The sequence below is a fragment of the Symphalangus syndactylus genome, chromosome 4 (genome assembly GCF_028878055.3).
Source record: "Symphalangus syndactylus isolate Jambi chromosome 4, NHGRI_mSymSyn1-v2.1_pri, whole genome shotgun sequence".
Lineage (NCBI taxonomy): Eukaryota > Metazoa > Chordata > Mammalia > Primates > Hylobatidae > Symphalangus > Symphalangus syndactylus.
In genome coordinates, this window is record NC_072426.2 from 55,760,693 (window position 1) to 55,779,478 (window position 18,786).

At 38.6% G+C, this 18,786-nt stretch overlaps 1 protein-coding gene across 7 annotated transcripts in view; it reads left to right on the forward strand.

The window, feature by feature from the left end:
- SEC24D (SEC24 homolog D, COPII coat complex component) overlaps positions 1-16,099 on the forward strand; it is a 115,634-nt gene extending 99,535 nt beyond the window's left edge. For 5 of the 7 annotated variants that reach the window (XM_055274720.2, XM_055274723.2, XM_055274719.2 and 2 more), the window contains exons 20-23: positions 5,874-6,053; positions 7,397-7,588; positions 10,253-10,342; positions 15,267-16,099. In XM_055274720.2, coding sequence (XP_055130695.1) covers positions 5,874-6,053; positions 7,397-7,588; positions 10,253-10,342; positions 15,267-15,407 — 603 coding nt within the window. In that variant the 3' untranslated portion in view covers positions 15,408-16,099. Of the gene's footprint in view, positions 1-1,601; positions 2,531-5,873; positions 6,054-7,396; positions 7,589-10,252; positions 10,343-15,266 lie in introns of those variants that run through there. The other 2 variants (XM_063637953.1, XM_055274726.2) reach the window with 1 other exon arrangement.
- The last annotated feature ends 2,687 nt before the right edge of the window (positions 16,100-18,786 follow it).

Consider the following 18,786-nt stretch of genomic DNA (forward strand, 5'->3'; position numbering starts at 1 on the left):
ATTATAGTAAACAATGTAGATGAGAAGAAGGATGCAATTTGGGGGGCTGTGTTTTTTTTTTGTTTTTTTATAGCTAACATCTAAAAATTTGAACCAAAAAAAAATGGATGTGCATATTCAGTTGACAGTCACTACGGTATGTATAAACAAAAGAATGTTATATGTAAGAAGTGTCCTAATATAAACAGGATTCTCTTTTGTATCCAGAGATGGGTATTTTGTTATGAAATGTGTATGCTTAAAAACATTTTAGGCATATTAACACAGTTGACATGAGCTGATGGCAGTAATAACATTTTATAAACAAATATAATTTATAAATATAAATACAGGAATTCTTTACATTTAAAAGTTATTAATAGGTGTGAAGAGTTTTCAAAGAATTGACTCTCTCCATCATCTAGTAATCTGAAATTTTAGAAGATTCTTTAAATAAACCTCATTTAATCTCTCTCCTATAAAAGGAAAAGCAGAACCTCAAGTCCGCATTTATTTTTGCATTTGCTCTCTTGTTCACATTCTTCTCTATGTCAATAAAAGTTAGATGGCATTTTTTATAGCTATATATCAAATATGTGAATATAGAATTTCAACTAAAATAGCAATAGATGGGAAAACTTTCCAGTTCGTTCATTGTCAAAAGTGAGTGCTGAGAGGACATCTGAAGCCCCACCTAAAAGTAAATCCCCAGCAGGAAAGATAATGCAGATAAATTTTGGGTCCAAATTCTTAATCTGGGCAAAGAAAGAAAACAAAACAAACACATTTACTAGATGGATTTTTCATAAAAGTTCCTTTCCATGCCGTCCAAAGTGATTAAATTAGTCATCCATTCTTTTATCTCCTGTGTTGATAATCATATAAGCAATTCCTGAATCTATATGAGTATTCAGTCTTCTTTATTATTCAGAAGATTTGCCATTTTAGTCAACTCAAATATCAGTACTATTTCATAGCATGCTTGTTCAAGTTACACAAAGCCCACCAGGTACACCTGGAATCTAGCCAGAATGTAGTCCAATCATGAGCACTTTAAACATTTACCTCATTTCAGTATTTGTCTTAGAGCTATGGAAACATTATTCTGTTTCTGGAGTATCTCACACTTCAGGAGCATTAGTTGAAGCAGTACAGATACAGTTAGTGTCCTCTCTGGACATTCATTTGTTAACTTTGAAACAACTGGATTCAGAGACCTTAAGTTAAAAACAAACTTATTGCCTATTTATGGAAGAAAATAAAACCTGTCATTTTATTCTGGTTTAAAAGTTTAAAGCATTGTCTCTACCACTGGATAACCTGTTTGCACAATTAAATTATTTCTGGAGTTAAAACATTATGATTATAAATTTTCTCTGAATAAGTTGATAAGAGATTATTCCTGTTCTTATAATGAGGTTTTTCCATTAGCACTTTTCAAGTGTGCCTTTCAACCAATGATATGTTTTTAAAAAATAATGTAACTTAAGTACCTCATGATTAACCATCATGGAGTCTAGAAAATGTGGAGATTCTAAAACAGTATTGTCTGAAAACATAGAATAGTTGGACTTAATGTTCTCTTCAGAAAATCTAACTGTAAACTTGGTACTTTCCTACAGTTCACTTGTGAAAAATAATATCTATGAAGATGGAGAGATTCCTAAAGGAATTCCACTATTTTACCATAGAGCCCAAAGTTTCCCTGACCCAAGCAAGACCATCAAGGAGCTATTTGGATTATATGATACTGGACCTCAGTAGAACTACTTTTACTGAATTGCTGGAGCCAAAACTAGGCTGCAGCAAGAGAAGGCAATTAGGGTACAAAATCTAAGGAAGCTGTCATTCTGAGGATCATATGATAGATGCTGGGTTAAGACATATGGCTGGGCATGGTGGCTCATGCCTGTAATCCCAGCCCTTTGAGAGGCCAAGGCAGGTGGATCACTTGAGGTCAGGAGTTCAAGACCAGCCTGGGCAGCATGGTGAAACCCCGCATCTACCAAAAATACAAAAACAGCTGGGCGTGGCATGGACCTCTAATCCCAGTTAGGAGGCTGAGGCAGGAGAATAGCTTGAACCCAGGAGGCGGACGTTGCAGTGAGCCGAGATCATGCCACTCCACTCCAGCCTGGGCCAAAAAAAAAAAAAAGACATATAACTATAAACTAGAAACAAGATAAATTAGGCTGAGTGCAGTGGCTCACACCTGTAATCCTAGCACTTTGGAAGGCCAAGACAGGAGGATTGTTTGAGGCCAGCAGTTGAAGGCCAGCCTGGGCAACATATCGAAACCTCTACCTCTACTAAAAATAAAAACTTAGCCAGGTGTAGTGGTACATGCCTATAATCCCAGCCACTCAGGAGGCCGAGGCAAGAGCAGGAGCTTGAGGATGCAGCGAGCTATGATTGTGCCACCATATTCTAGCCTGGACGACAAAGTGAGACCCTGTATCTTTTTTTTTTTAAAAAAAAGCAAACTTTAAGGCGTATAAGCCTTACATAAGCAATAATTAAATCTAATAGCTCACTGTTCTGAGCTTAAATATATTAATATCATATGGGAGTGCATTCATTTCAAAAGGCAAGTCAAATGACCTTAACTGCAAAATAAGCTTTTTAAAAAAAAAACACAAAAACAAACAAAAAATCTCATTACCACTTCTGTCACTTTAAAACCTAAAGAAGGAATGAATTTTCCAAATTCAAGCAAGCTCGACTTACATGAATTACTGCTCCCACGTCACTCTCATACTTTACTCCCAAAGAATAATTTAGTTATTTATGGAGGGGGTCAGTGGGGTGGGGAGATTTTATAGTGGTAATCTGTGGCCACATTTTCTTCCTCAACTCAAAAACATTGAATAAGACTGTCTTCTTGTTTTCTTTCATTCTTTAACTCCATTTTTTTTGTTGTTTTCATGATTAGATTTTCCTTCTCATTTACCACCTGTTTTTCCTCCCTCTGTCTCCTATAATCCAACCTCCTCTGATTAGACTTTTTAGTCCCAGTAGTGTCATTGTGGGCCAACCTCACCCTTTGTGGTATTTAGGATCACAGATTTCTGAACTCTTAATATGACCTCATTAATTAGAAGCAACCAGTGAAATTTCAATCTGATATTTTAAAACCAAATGGACATGCTTTATACAGGAATCTAAGAACATTCTTGATCCTTGATCTTGATAACATGTAAAATGCCTAACTAGTAACTAGACCAGAAATAGCATCGGGGCCACATGGCTCTGGAATATGACCATGATCTATCTGGTTCCTATATCTTTTTATCATAGTTTTCCTTGGCTGAGAAAGTAATCCAGTACCAAATGTTGTTAAATGAAGATATATTATGCTAGAGAAAAAATTAGAAGAGAGTGTTCTACTCTTATGAATAAACATACATTTAACTGTCCTTGGTTCTTTGAAAGGAGATTAGAAGTCGACAGGGGAAACAAACTGCAAAGTAGAATCATTCTGAAATATGTTTGCCTGAGCCAGTTAGAAAGTTCAGTCCCGCAAATTCCTTACTTAGTACATCATGAGAAGAGACTTGCGATATAAATTTAAGATGCAGAATAAATTCTAACAGACCCTCAGGGACATTTTCTTTTCAGTGTGGATTCTGATAACTGTATATCCATTTTCATCATCAAGATAGAAAGCTAAGCCAGGCATGGTGGCTCACGCCTGCAATCCCAGCAGTTTGAGAGGCTGAGGTGGGCGGACTGCTTGAGGTCAGGAGTTTGAGACCAGCCTGGCCAACATGGCGAAACCCCATCTCTACTAAAAAAACAAAAGTTAGCCGGGTGTGGTGGTACATGCCTGTAATCCCAGGTACTCAGGAGGCTGAGGGAGGAGAATCACTTGAACCCAGGAGGCGAGGTTGCAGTGAGCGGAGATTGTGCTGCTGCACTCCAGCCTGGGCAAGAGAGTGAGACTCCATCTCAAAAAATAAAAATAATAAAAAAGAGAGAAAGCTAAAAAGAAACCATTAATTTATAGATCAGATATTTCATTTATCTGTTTGCAAGTTATTATCTCGTATGTATAATTTTTCTTTTGGATATGTCCTTGTTCACTGACTTGTGCTATTAAGTGGAAGGAAGCGACATTCAGATCAGTCAAACTTGATGATTAGCTATTCTTTTTTTTTTTTTTGAGACGGAGTTTTGCTCTTGTTGCCCAGGCTGGAGTGCAATGGCACGACCTCGGCTCACCACAACCTCCGCCTCCCGGGTTCAAGCGATTCTCCTGCCTCAGCCCCCCGAGAAGCTGGGATTACAGGCATGTACCACCATGCCTGGCTAATTTTGTATTTTTAGTAGAGATGAGGTTTCTCCATGTTAGTCAGGCTGGTCTCGAACTCCCAACCTCAGGTGATCCGCCCACCTCGGCCTCCCAAAGTGCTGGGATTACAGGCATGAGCCACTGCGCCCAGCCTTTTTTTTTTTTTTTTTTTTTAATTTTTTTGAGATGGAGCTTTGTTGTTGTTGCCCAGGCTGGAGTGCAGTGGCGTGATCTTGGCTCACTGCAACCTCTGCCTACCGGGTTCAAGCCATTCTCCTGCCTCAGCCTCCCAAGTAGCTGGAACTACAGGTGCCCGCCACCGCGCCCGGCTAATTTTTTGTACTTTTAGTAGAGACAGGGTTTCACCGTGTTAGCCAGGATGGTCTCGATCTCCTGACCTCATGATCCACCCGCCTCGGCCTCCCAAAGTGCTGGGATTACAGGCGTGAGCCAGCGCACCTGGCCCGCTATTCTTACAATATTGATTTAGGAGAAAGTTAAACAATATAGGACATTATAATTTCTTAAATCATCAGGTTGTGTTCCTAGAATTGCTGCATTGTGTTAGGTTGTAGTATCTCACAAGGGCATGTACTTTGGGGCAGTTAGAGTGAGGTCCTGTGAGCCAAGGTGAGGATGGAGAGAAGGTACAGGTAGATTATGAAGGTAGAATTAAAAGGATTTATTAATTGAAGGTAATGAAATAAATGAATTAGGGTTCATCTGGAAGTTCTACACTGAATAGGAAACATGGGAGGAAGAACATGTTTTTGGAATTGTAGCAGTTTGATTTTGCAGGTTACAATTCAGTAGTGACACATCTAAATGCATGAAGCATTTCCTTTTTTAATCTATAGTACTGCAATCTCTTTATTATGTTTTATGTATTTATATGTCTATCCCCAGCAAACTTCAAGCATCTTATGACATGGACTATGCCTTATTCCTTTTTATATCCTTGACACTTTGCACAGAACCTATGACACAATGGCATTTAATATTTGTTTGATGAGTTTAAGATGCATGAAAAGCATAACGGAAGAGATATCCTGTGGGCACTTAGAAATGCTATTCTTGAAGTGGAAATATAGGTTATGAAATCACTTTTTAAAAAATTTTATTAAACATATGTATATATCTAAACATACATATATATGGTATATCCTGTGTGCTAGGCACTGTTGTGCTTTACAAATCATTTAATTATCATAACCCAATTATCATGAAGTAGATAGACTATTATTCCATATTCAGCTAAAAAAAAAAAAAAAACACTGAGAAAAAGACAGGGTAAGTAATTTGCCCAGGGTCACACACCTGCTAAAAGATAGCGCTGGGATTGCATCCTAAGCAGTGAGTGGGTAGTGCTGCTAACAGCTACACCAGGCTGCTGTAGCACTAGATAAAATAAAAACAACGCTGCTCTTTGAATGCCTACTCTGTGCCAGTTACTGTGTGCTCTAGGTGCTTTACATGGGTTACCAGTTAATCCTTACATCCTTACAAGTTCAAAAGCAAATGATGTTTCAGTCTTACAGATGAAGCTCAGGGGATTGTTCTCAGTAAAGATCAAGCGTATGAAACAAAAAGTTGTCTTTTTCAGCTTATTCTACCAGATTCCATGAAAGTATTGCCAGTGTACATGAATTGCTTGTTGAAAAACTGTGTGCTACTCAGCAGACCAGAGATCTCAACTGATGAACGAGCATACCAGAGACAGCTGGTCATGACCATGGGTGTGGCTGACTCTCAGCTTTTCTTCTACCCACAACTTCTGCCCATAGTAAGCATGCTGGGGTGGTGCATTCCCCAGAGGAGGCTGGAAGGGAATCATATTTTGTGCTTTCCCATATGTTATATCTGAAATATGTTGTTCTTAAGAGGAAAGTTAAAGTCACAAATGCCTTCAAAATATATGGTGTGGGATTTCGAGCACGGACTCTTTCTGCAAGTTGCTTATGTGCATCTTGTTATGTGCGTATGTGCTTACGTGCACACATACGTACATACGCTTATGTGCGCACATACGTACATATGCTTATGTGCGCACATCTTGCTTCTGTGCGTATGTGCTCACTATGGTGAGGGGAGGGAATCTGAGGAGTTCTGCGTCTCCTTCAGTCTGTTTTCAGCACAGAAGTTAGGGCATCCTGTTAAAATAATTGTCAGCTCTGGCCAGGTGCAGTGGCTCACGTCTGTAATCCCAGCACTTTGGGAGGCCAAGGCGGGCCGATTTCCTAAGGTCAGGAGTTTGAGACCAGTCTGGCCAACATGGTGAAACCCCATCTCTACTAAAAAAATACAAAAAAATTAGCCAGGCGTGGTGGTATGTGCCTGTAATCCCAGCTACTCGTGGGGGGCTGAGGCAGGGGAATTGCTTGAACCAGGGAGGTGGAGGTTGCAGTGAGCTGAGATGGTGCCTCCAGCCTGGGCGAAAGAGCAAGACTCCGTCTCAAAAAAAAAAAAAAAAAAAAAAAATTGTCAGCCCATATTACTCCTTTGCTCAAAACACTCCAGGATTTCCCATCTCAGTAAAAGCCAAAGTTCCTACCACCCTGGCCCAGTGCTGTGTGCCCCACCCTCCCCTCCCTTCTAGAAATCTTCTGTTACTCTCCTTTTCCCCATCCCACTTCAGCCACACTGGGCTTCGTGCTGATCCCCAAACACTCCATTTGGGCCCTTGCTTTAGGACCTGTGCACTAGCTTTTCCTTCCGTCTGAAATGGTCTTCTCCAGTTGCTCCCATGGCACCTTCTCTTACCTCCTCAGGTAACCTTCTTAAAAGTTTGCGGGCTCCCTGGACTACCCTAGTTAAAATTTGTCCCCACCTTTACCAGCGACACACCCTATCCCACTTTTGTGCATCTTTTCCTCATAACTCTTAACACCATCTATATTCTGTATATTTTACTTATTTTATGTGTTGTCTCTTCCTCCCTGCACAAAACCATTTGCTGCACAAGGTAGGGATTGTTTTCTAATGACCGGAATAAAGTCTGGCACATAATAGGTACACACTAAATATGCATTGAGGGAGGGGAGGGAGGAAAAAAGGAAAGGAAAAGAGGAAGGAGGGAAAGGAAGGGGAAGAAAGGAGTTTCTAACTCTCTTGTCTGTGCCTGCCCAGCACACGTTAGATGTCAAGAGTACAGTGTTACCTGCTGCTGTTCGTTGCTCTGAGTCCCGTCTTTCAGAAGAAGGAATATTCTTACTGGCTAATGGCCTACACATGTTCCTGTGGTTGGGAGTAAGCAGCCCACCAGAACTGATCCAAGGAATATTTAATGTGCCATCTTTTGCACATATCAACACAGATATGGTAAGTATTATTTTCATTGCTTTTGTGGTAATATGAAAAATATCAATTATTAAATGTTTTTATTTATGTGCAAATATTACAGAAAGAAAAATAATAAGGCATATATTTCTGTATACGAAAGAATTTCATGTTTTGGTCAATATCAATTAGCTGGTATAAAGTTATTTGTATAGAGTACTTTCAAACAACTAAAATATGTGACTTTAATAGAAAATGCTAACACTTCCAGATCATTAACTATGTGCCAGTCTCTGTACTCTAAATACTTAAATATACCATTTCAGTTAATTGTCCTAACAAATCAGTGAGATGGATATGGTCTCAATATTTTACAGAGGAATCAGTTGAGGCTTGGAGACAAGTTCCTTCAGGTAGTAAAGTGGCAGAGATGGGAACTGAATTCAGTTCTTATGCTCTGTACTCATCTCTGGTGCTGCACTGCATACTCAGAAGAATGTAGAAATCTTTCATAGGTGTTAGGCTACAGACTAAATCAGATTACTGAGTTAACAAATAATAATTCCATAAAAAGAGACTATACACCCCTCTGTTGCAATAACAACAAAAGAAATTGTGAGTTTGATGTTAAATTAATACAAATGACTATTTTAAAGTATCTTAGGAAAACCCAGCTTATAATTTGTACAAGAGTCAACATTTATAGCAAACCTTATTTGTAGACCATTGTTGTGTGAGCATCACTGCCGATGGCTATTGTTTGACTCTGATAGTGGATTCCAGTAGAGCTCAGCAGATAGCTAGTTTCCTGAAGCCTCACTTACGTTGTGGCAAGATGGCTTAAGTCTAGTTGTTGAACCCAATTGTATGAAGTACAGTTTATCAATATATATAGCATCTTGCAGAAAGAGGCAGGATTAAAATTCAAGGCCATGACAGGTGATCAGTTTAGAGAGCCGCATATTCATTAGGAATGTCAAAAGTGTATTTTTAAGAGAATTCAAGGGTATCAATATTCCAGTTAGAATTGGTTTTAAGATGAAGAGTTAGAAATTGATATCTGCATGTTTGAAATTAAGAAATGATTATAAATGCAATTTAAAAAAATAAAATTCAGTAGGCAAAGAACTATGAGTCTGAAGAATGTTTATGTAAAAGTTAAGGAAGCTTCCTCTTGTAATATATTGACATAGTAAATGCTGAATGCATAGTTGCTGAACTGAACATCCGCAGGAAATAGCCAGTGTCTCTACCACAAGGCAGCAGATTGGTAGGTCTGTGCTTATATCAGTATACCGGTATTTCCTTGACTTTCATCAACAAAATGAAACAAAGTTAAAAACCAAATGTAAGCTACTTTCTTTTTAGAGGCAGCTGGCACTTTAAAACATATACATGAAGAATACTTACGTTGTTTGTTGAATAAATAGATCTACTATAATATGCCACATAATGCATATAGGGGATGGGAGTGTGAATATAAATAATGAATTTTTTGCTTTCCTTACTCCTGTGAAAAATATTGACCACAAATTTTTCCTGACACTTGAGGTTTATGGTGAAACATTCTAACTCACATGTTCTCTGGCTAACTCACAATGATGCATTGGCTCTTGGCATCTTCTTGCTGAGAAGCAAACATTAGCATTTTACTCTGTCTTAATGGAAGAAATGTAAGTCAAAATCCTTCATATCTCCTGGATGCCATGTGCAGCTGGATTGGCCTGTAGACCACTAACCAGATTTCTGGGCTATCTAAGAGGCTGCATTCCCTTTGAGAAATCAACATTTGGTAGTTTGTTTTAATGCTGGAACAGTAGTACTTGGATGGAATTTTCATTCCATCCATTGAAGGAATAAAGTACATTCTTTTCTCTCACAACATAGCCTTGAATCTTGAAAAGGGATCAAACTTTCGCAGGAAGTTGTTTGCATAAAACATATGCTATTGTCTCTTGGTATCCATGGGGAATTGGTTCCAGAACACTCTATAGATAAATTCACAGATGCTGAAGTCCCTGATATAAAATGGCATGGTATTTGCATATAACTTGTGCATATACCCCCATATATTTTAAATCATCTCTAGATTACTTATAACACCAACTGGGCATGGTGGCTTACACCTATAATCCCAGCACTTTGGGAGGCTGAAGCGGGAGGATTGCTTGAGTGCAGGTGTTCAAGACCAGCCTGGGCAACATAGTGAGACCCTCTCTCTATCAAAAAAAAAAAAAAAAAGATTACTTATAAAACCTAATACAATATAAAGTGCTATGTAAATACTTGTTAAACTATATTGTTTACAGAATAATGACAAAAAAACCCAAAATCCTTGCCTTTTCAGTACAGATGCATTTTTTACAAATGATATTTTTGTCTGTGGTTGGTTGAATCCATGGATGCAGAACCCATGGATACAGAGGGCTGACTACATCTGTGCTGTGTCATTTCAGTGATGTACATGTGTCAAATTCCAGAGTTTTTTTCAAAAGACGAAATAATTGTCTTCTGTCAATTATGGGAATGGGTGCCAATAATTTTTAGTGCATTTTCCCCACAGTTTTGGTTTTCAGGTAATGAACTACACCAATGTTCAAGTACATGGTTTCAGAAGGATATTTTTAACATTATGATAATCTTATATTGCTACTTCTATCTAAATGTTATAAACTGTACTAAAACTTTGATTTTCTTAAATTTAAGACATTGCTGCCTGAAGTGGGAAACCCATACTCTCAACAACTCAAAATGATAATGGGTATTATCCAGCAAAAGAGGCCATATTCAATGAAGGTAAGAAAGCGATTTTATTTTTCCCTTTATTCAAATGTTAAAAATTTCATTAAAGACTTAAAATGCACACCCTATATTTTTATGACATGATCTTTGATTTTAAAAACTCACACCATCACAAATCTAAAATAAAAGTTAAAAAAACCTTACATTAACCTCTAAGTACATCTACGTACTTATCAGTCACAAACATAAACGGCTATTACCATGGGTTAACTATGGGGTATCTTAAGTCAGTATTAACTTCATTAACAGACTTTGAAATGACTTTTACATGGGTTACCAGTTAATCCTTACATCCTTACAAGTTCAAAAGCAAATGATGTTTCAGATATCACTAACAGACTTTGAAATGACTTTTCTTCTGGTGCCTAAAATTACTTAGTTATAAAAGTATCACTTAGAACATTTGTAAAATTTGATTTATTACAATGTTTAATTTATAATCTCTGAAAAGTTTTGTTATTCTTGTCCTTTCAAGCCCTTCTAGCCTTTTCTGAGTTTGAGTAAAAAAATTTAATATGTCTAGAACCCAAGAAAATTATATCTTGTTGCCACGTTCCAGATACTTACATGTTTTCCTTCCCAAGCTCAATATTAGAGTCTCCTGGGATCTAGAATGTATAGATGATGATGTGCTGTGTAACACTGCTTACTGAAGAGCTATAAGACACTCACCTGGAGGCACGTGTCTACAAGTGCCAGGGTATTTATGGGGCCAGTTGTCTCCTGAAATGTAAATGTGATATCAATCTAAACCAACATTCGTAACTGTGAAAGTAACTCATGCATGCAAACATCAACTTTAGGTAGAGCTTAGGTAAATTGAACTAATGACATCTGGATGAATATACAACTTTTCTAGAACAGTTTTCACACCACACAGCACCTGTGGTTCAGTTTAAGGGCAGGACCTAGAGAAGACAGACAAGGCTCAAACTAAACACATTCTCTTAAGATTTGGTTACACGTTTTTCTAGGGCATTCTCTCTGAACGCCCTAGAAACATGTAACCAAATATTGAGCTCATGAAATGCAAATTGAAAGCCACTGGTATTTAGAATGCACAGCAATAATGATTCACCTTCATCCCAGCTGCAGCAACTGCATCCCTCCAACTGGGCATTTGCAGAGAAGAGGCAGGACTAAGCATGGAGATCATCCTTGTGCTCAGTAGTTCCTTCTTCAGGGAAAAACATTAAACTTTCCTCTGCTTTCTCCCACCTGTTCCAACCTCTTATCAAAGTTATGTCAGCTTTGGTTATAAAACCATCTGGGGGTGAGCTTCAAATACTATATGTGAATAAAATATTAAGCACCTCTGTAATAAAACAACTTTAGCTTGAATACTTAAAGAATCAGATTTTCTTACGTACTACCTGCAAATGTATCCGTCTGTTCATAGAATGCTATCTCTATAAAGAATTAGAAATATCTAAAATCTACAGATGTCAGAGTTGAAAGGAATCTGGGAGATACCTGGCTTCCTATACCTGCACATCACAGACATGAAAGTGAGGCTCAAAGGAGCTCACTAGCTTGGTCTGGGTCTCACAACTGGATCATAGCAGATACAGGGCTTGTACTAGCTGCTTAGTCCGAGTGCACTTAGCATTCCACCGTTTCTCTGACACTTGAAAAGGAAATGAAAACATACTTTTAAAGGGTTAAGATTAGGTAGGAGAAAAGAGTTGGTATGGAAGGATCAAGAATAACAAAATCAAATCTAGAAGGAACTGCTACCTTCCAGGTTATGCTAATTACTTTTTCAAAAACTCAGTCCTCTTAGACCTTATTGTCAGATTATCCTCATATATGTGGGGAACAACAACAACAAAAGATTTCTACCACAGCGTATCTACAGATGACCAAAACCAAGTGCCTTCCTGAGAAATTCTAGTCCTGCCCTGCACGGTTCTCTGTGCTCCAAATGTTTTTTATTCTCTCTCCTTCCACTTGTATTTTCTAGATTATTCCTTTCCCATTGGCCCTTTTCCACAGTTTACAAGCTGTTCAAATCTACCTTCATAGAAGCTGCCACTTCTCAAAGATTCTGCTGCCCTTTCCTCATTCATTCTACAAATATTTATTGAACACCAGCAACATACCAAACATTCTACAACCAAGCTCCTTGAAAAAGTCTGTATTAACTGCTCTTTCCTTCTTCTTATCTCTCCAGTTCTCTGTAAACTGCCAAATTGATAAAGACAATTGATTCTCAATCCTTTTATGCATTTACAAGGTTGACTACTTCCTCAAATTATCTCCTGTCAGCTTTCAAAACATCCCCTGCTCCTGATTCTTCTTTCTCAGTGACTCTTTTTCATTGGCTTCTCTTCATTCATCTGCTACTTAAGAGTTGGTATTCTCTGAAGGTTGTATCATGGCTCTCTTCTCGCTCAACATGTTCTACCTGGGCCTTCTAATCACTCCCATGCTTTAGCGATTCCCTGTGAGTCAGCCAATGAAAGATGAGATTGGCTTTTGAAGCACATTAATTCTTTAAGACCTGTGGTAAGGTGACCCAGAGAATGTCACATTCAGAGTTAGCCAGTCTTCCCTTGGAGAAGGCACACAAGAAGCAAGGAGGTGACAAGCAGTGATTATTTTAATGTTCTCCTACTCTATAGGGCCATCCCCCTCCCTTTAGAAATGTAAAGCAGGGAAATAAAGACGGATCTACCCATCCATACCAGTATGCTTTCCTTTTATTGGTGTGGGTGTGCCCCTTGAAGAGATGACCATCACTGTGTCAAGACAGGCCAATACCACTTCCATGACTCCACTCCCCTGACACCTTCCACTATACTTTCTGTGTCATCCTGACACCTGTAGATAATCAAATGGTAGGATAGGATATGAATCACTGTAGCTTAAAGTTAAGTTTCTCCCAAGGCTGTAATTCATTCCCTGTTCTACTTACCACCTCAGCTCATAGCGAGACACTTTGTCAGAGGAGGTTGTACAATGAGCACCACACAAAAACAAAAACAAAAAAACCCCAAGTGAATGGCAGCAATAGAAAATACCTCAGATGAGCAACCTGAATTTCTTTCCATTAATTTCCATAAAGAAAGTAAATTCTAAAGAAATTGGAACTTCAAGTCTTTCCTCCTTCAATGTCTTATCCTGCCCAGCCTCAGCCTGAGTTGTGTCAGAGGCTAGACCCACACTGGCTCTACCAATCATGGACAATAGTAAAGTCATAGCGGCATGTGGGAGAGGGTGGATAAAACATAAAATGAAAAGAATCCTGACTTCAGGTTCATCAGGAGGCAAATCTTAAACTTCTTTGGAGAAATCTCTTTAAGGGTTAGTTTTGCTTCCCCATGTAGGAGTGGAATCTGCCTATGCACACAGCTATTCTAGTGCCAACTCCCAGTACCTAGAGCTGACACCCAAAAGCCAAGGCATCACACATATCTGTATCCACATGGAATTAGCTGAGTTGTGGCAGCAGCAGTTGTTCTTATATATTATTATTTTTACTAGGTCGGGGCAACTTAAAACTTAACAGACTTGGATCCAGGCCAAAACGTTAAAAAGGAAAAAAGCAAGTGGTATTGACAGAATTACTCTCCACTTGATAACTAAAAAGCATAGAATGCAAAAGTAGGGAGGGCCCTGCCCTCCTAGCCAAAATTGCACATACGTTCCCCGCTGCAGCTGGTGAAGCGGCTCACTGCATGTGCTTCCCTATTGCAGGCCTTTCTGGTGGGTTTACCTCCTGAGAGGAAGAAGTGAGAAATACCCTGGCTCCTCTTAATTATATAGGAGGCAGGTGGAGAGGCATTGTTGTGCACGTATGGCTCAGTTAACCCCACTGTGGCACAATAAATATGAAATTATGACAATTCAGATCATCTACCTTGACTTCCTCAAGTAGGAATACAGGTGTAGAAAGAAGGGCTCAAAGTGTTCATGACAAAACTGCCTCTCTTCTGGGCGTCTTCCCTGTGGGTTTCTTCTTAGAGCAGCACTCTCCAGTAATGCAAATGCATATGCAATTCTATGTTTTCTGATGACCACATTTAAAAAGAAAAAATCCATTTAAATGAATTTAACCCAGTATATCCAAAATATAATTTCTATATGTAATCTGTATCATCAATTATTGATATTTTCATATTTTATTTTTCATACTAAGTCTAGAAATCTATTGTGTGTCTTATATTTACAGCACATCTCAATTTGGATGAGCCACATTTTAAGTGCTCAATAGTATGTGTGTCTGGCTGTTGTACTGGACAGCACAGGTCTAGAGAATCGTGATGAGCAAAGGACAGTTCTCCCGTTTTCCCTGTGTGTTAACCTCTCTAGCATCTCTCCAATCTACCCCCTTTCCACCTCCACTGCTCTAATTCAGAACCTGATCATCTCCGACCCAGACACTTCAAACCACTTCCTATCTAGTGTCCCTCATCTCACGAATGTATAGTACATACTGCTGCCACTTAACTGTCTCATTTCATTCTTCTGCACCTTCACTGGATCACATTTCCTACAGAAACCCAAACTCATTATGATGATAATTTGTCCCTTTTAGAAGCCTGTGATAATTTACATGCCAGCCATAATTGTATCTCTGGTACATGGCACATGTATTCCAGTATGAAACACTCTCTAGCCCTACCTCTATCCTTTAAGGCTCAGGGGACAGTTACTATCATTGTGAAGCCTTTCCTGTAACACTCTGCTTAGGTTTCATTTTTGCCACTTAAAATTGTATGTCTTAGGTTTTGGGGTTTCAGGGTCCATGCCTCTTTCCACTCCAGATATTAGGCACTTTCCCATCATCCTCCATAGCCTCACACATAATGGACATTCAATAATGTTTGCCGAAATTGAAATAGACAAAATTGAGCCATTTTCAAATAATGTTTATAACCAGGGGCTGTTACTGTTTTGTTTTGTTTTTTCCTAGCTCACAATCGTAAAGCAGCGAGAACAGCCAGAAATGGTTTTCCGACAGTTCCTGGTAGAAGACAAAGGACTTTATGGAGGCTCTTCTTATGTGGATTTCCTTTGTTGTGTTCACAAGGAGATCTGTCAGCTGCTTAATTAATTGAAACTTCTCTGTCATTGATGTTGCATTTCTAAGGAGGTAATCTCCTTCTTGGTGCCTAATTTTCTAGATGATAATAGGCTAGTTTTGATTTCTTGCTCATTTTCAGAATAACTTTCCAGGAAGAGACGGCATTTAGAACTTCAGCTTTGGTGCTCAGGTATAAAGCCAATTAAGGTACAATTGTGCCATAAAGGGAACAATCTGTTTCTGATTGCACAGTTTCTAATTTTTAAAACTGATGTGGTTTGCATTTCATAAAAGGCAAAGTTTACAGAACCATAAACATTCTCAATTTTCTTTATGCTAGACATATAAATTATTTTTCAAACTGTGTAGATTTGGGGTAAAAAGTTGTCTCAGTTCCTCTCCCAATTGCAATGAGAAAAAATAGCTTAATTTTTACATTATACTTAATTTTTTAAAACCATGTAACTCCATTGAACACATTTTTCAACTTAAGGTTTGCATAGCAGACTTTTAATAACCTCGGGATTTATCTGGTAGAACAATATGTGTTCTACATTTTTTTCATAATTATATATTGTGTATGTTAAAACTATTTTCCAGTTGTTTTGTCTGTAAAACTGTCTTTATCAATATGCTTAATGGTTCTTTGTACAATTTTGAAAGTTTCTACCTGTATATAATGGATCTTAACCAGTATCAATAAATCACTTCATATAATCTTAGTAGGTAGATTTATTTATTTATTATGTATTTTTAGGTCTTAAAAAGAAATAAGGGTAGTATTCAAAATGTCTTGGCAAAAAGTTGTTTGGGTAGCTCACTAAGAACAAATCAGGAAAACAAAATTTTCTCTTTTTTTCTGAGGGTTGAGGAGTACTAGGCAATAAATCTAAGAAACATCATATTATACTTGAGAAAGGCATTTCAAAGTTCTCTGAAATGTTTTTGTGGGCAAAATAAATAGAAATGGGCTACATGAAACCATTATTAATGAATATGTCTAAACCTAGAATGATTTTGAGTGATGTCACAAAGGCATCTGCCTCTACCTGCCCTATTCAACTTTGTTATCAATTATATGAATAATAATAGCTAAAATATATTGAGTACATATCGTGTCCCAAGAACTGCACTGTTTTTTGTGAACATATGCACATGTATTCTTCATAGCAACCCTGATCCTGTTATCAGCCCCATTTACACATGAAGAAACAGGCTTAAGTACCTTGTCTGTGATTATATGGCTAGTAAGGTTTATTTATAAATTAGATGTCGTGAAGTAGGTAGGTAGAAAAACAAATACAGTGACAGAACTAAAATCCCCCCATGTTAGCCAACTGGCATTTTGCTTCAACATCAACTTGGATGAGTTTAACATCATCAACTTGGATGAGTTTAACAAGAAGAGATGTAAGCTCCTAGACTTGTGTCCAAAAAACAAATGCATATGCAGGAGATCATTCTTGGAAACAACACGTTAGAAAAAGAACTTACTTCTTAGGGAGTTTGCCGTTATGAATCACTAGTGGAATGAAAGCAGATATGATCTCAATCTACCTTATTACAAGGATAGGCTGTCAAATGAGCATAGTGATGGTTCCACTCTACTCTGAGGTCAGGCCACACCTAGGTTCAATTCTAGGCACCATGCCCTATGTGAAATAGCAGCACAGAGCACATTCCTTTATTCATTTGAAGGCTAATGATTTGTTCTTTGTGTTCTTTAGGGTATAGAACCAGAACCATTAAATAGAAGTGACAGGCCGGGTGCGGTGGCTCACGCCTGTAATACCAGCACTTTGGGTGGCCGAGGCGAGTGGATCACTTGAGGTCAGCAGTTTGAGACCAGCCTGGCCAACATGGTGAAACCCCGTCTCTACTGAAAATACAAAAAATTAGCTGGGCATGATGGCAGGCACCTGTAATCCCAGCTACTTGGGAGGGTGAGGCAGGAGAACTGCTTGAACCCGGGAGGCAGGGGTTGCAGTGAGCTGAGATCGCACCATTGCACTCCAGCCTGGAAGACAGAGCTAGACTCAAAAAAAAAAAAAAAAAAAAAAAAAAACAGTTACAAATTGCCACTTAACACAAGAAACTTCTAAATAATTAGGTGCTCAAAGAATATGCCATTGGAAGTAGTATCTTCTCATTTAACAAATACTGACTGCACATTTTCTAGGTGCCAAACACTAGGCACTACACTGGAGAGACAACAGTGAGCAGCACAAGCAAAGTCCCTGCCATCTCTACAATTACAGGAAAGTTTCAGAAATGCCATGAAATGCTACAGTAAGCACACAGCAGGGATATCTGACCTGGTCTAGCTGGTGGGCAAGGTGTAGTCAGTAAAGATTTTCCAAAGGAAGTTACATTGAAGATGAGACCTGAAAAATTGTAAACATTTGCCAGGTAATTGGCAGTATTGGTGAATATGCCAGCAGAAGAGAAAATAAGCATGAAGGCTCAGAGTGGAGAGGGCACACATCACCCTTTCAGTAAACTAAAGAACTTAAACTTGGCTGGAACTATCAAGGAGAGACAAATTCGTAAAAGATAAAGTTGGAGAAGTAGAGTGAGACTTAGCCAAGGAAGAGTTTGGACTTAATCCTAATGACAAAGTGAAGACCTTCAAAGTAATTTAAGCAGAAGCAGCAGGATCACTCTAGAAAGATCACTTTGGGGTTGTAAGGTGATGTAACTTGCAGCAGACAGACCATTTAGGAGGCTATCAGAATAGTTCATTTGAGTTCACGATGGCCTGAATTAAAATAATGGTATTTAGTTGGGGGTGGGAGAATTGGGGGAGAGGTGATGTAAGGGAAGAGAAAGTATAAGAAAATGATTTGTTTTGAGCAACTGGGTAGACAGATGATTCTCTGAGAGGAAACAGAAATAAAAACAGCTTGTGTATGTCAGTGTGTATGTAAAGGGTATAGTTCAGATGGTACATATTTAAGGTAGCTTGCAAGCTATCCAAGTGAGATAAACTATAGGACCTAAAAGTATGGGTGTGAAGCTCAGCAGAGAGCTGTGAACTAAAGATTTGCAAACCATCTACATGTATATCAAGAAAAGGAGGCCACACAAGTGGCTGAAAAAACTTAGGCTGACTCTGTAGAGTGCGAAGGAAGCAAATCCCTAGAGCAGACAGTCACTAGAAACCTTGAAACTGGGAAGGGCCAGAGAGGTAGGAAGGGAACTTGGCTAGATGTCACAAACCTCAAGGTAAAAGAGGGGGTGCATGAAGAGAGTGGGCAGCCAAGTTACAGGCTTCCAAAAGACAAAGACAAAAATGTTTGTTGGGATTAGTAAAAGGTCATGGGTGACTAGTGAAGAGCAGTTTCTCTAAATCAGTGAGGCTAAAGGCTAGATTAGAACAGGTTGAAGAAGGGGAGGCAGAATTGAGGCA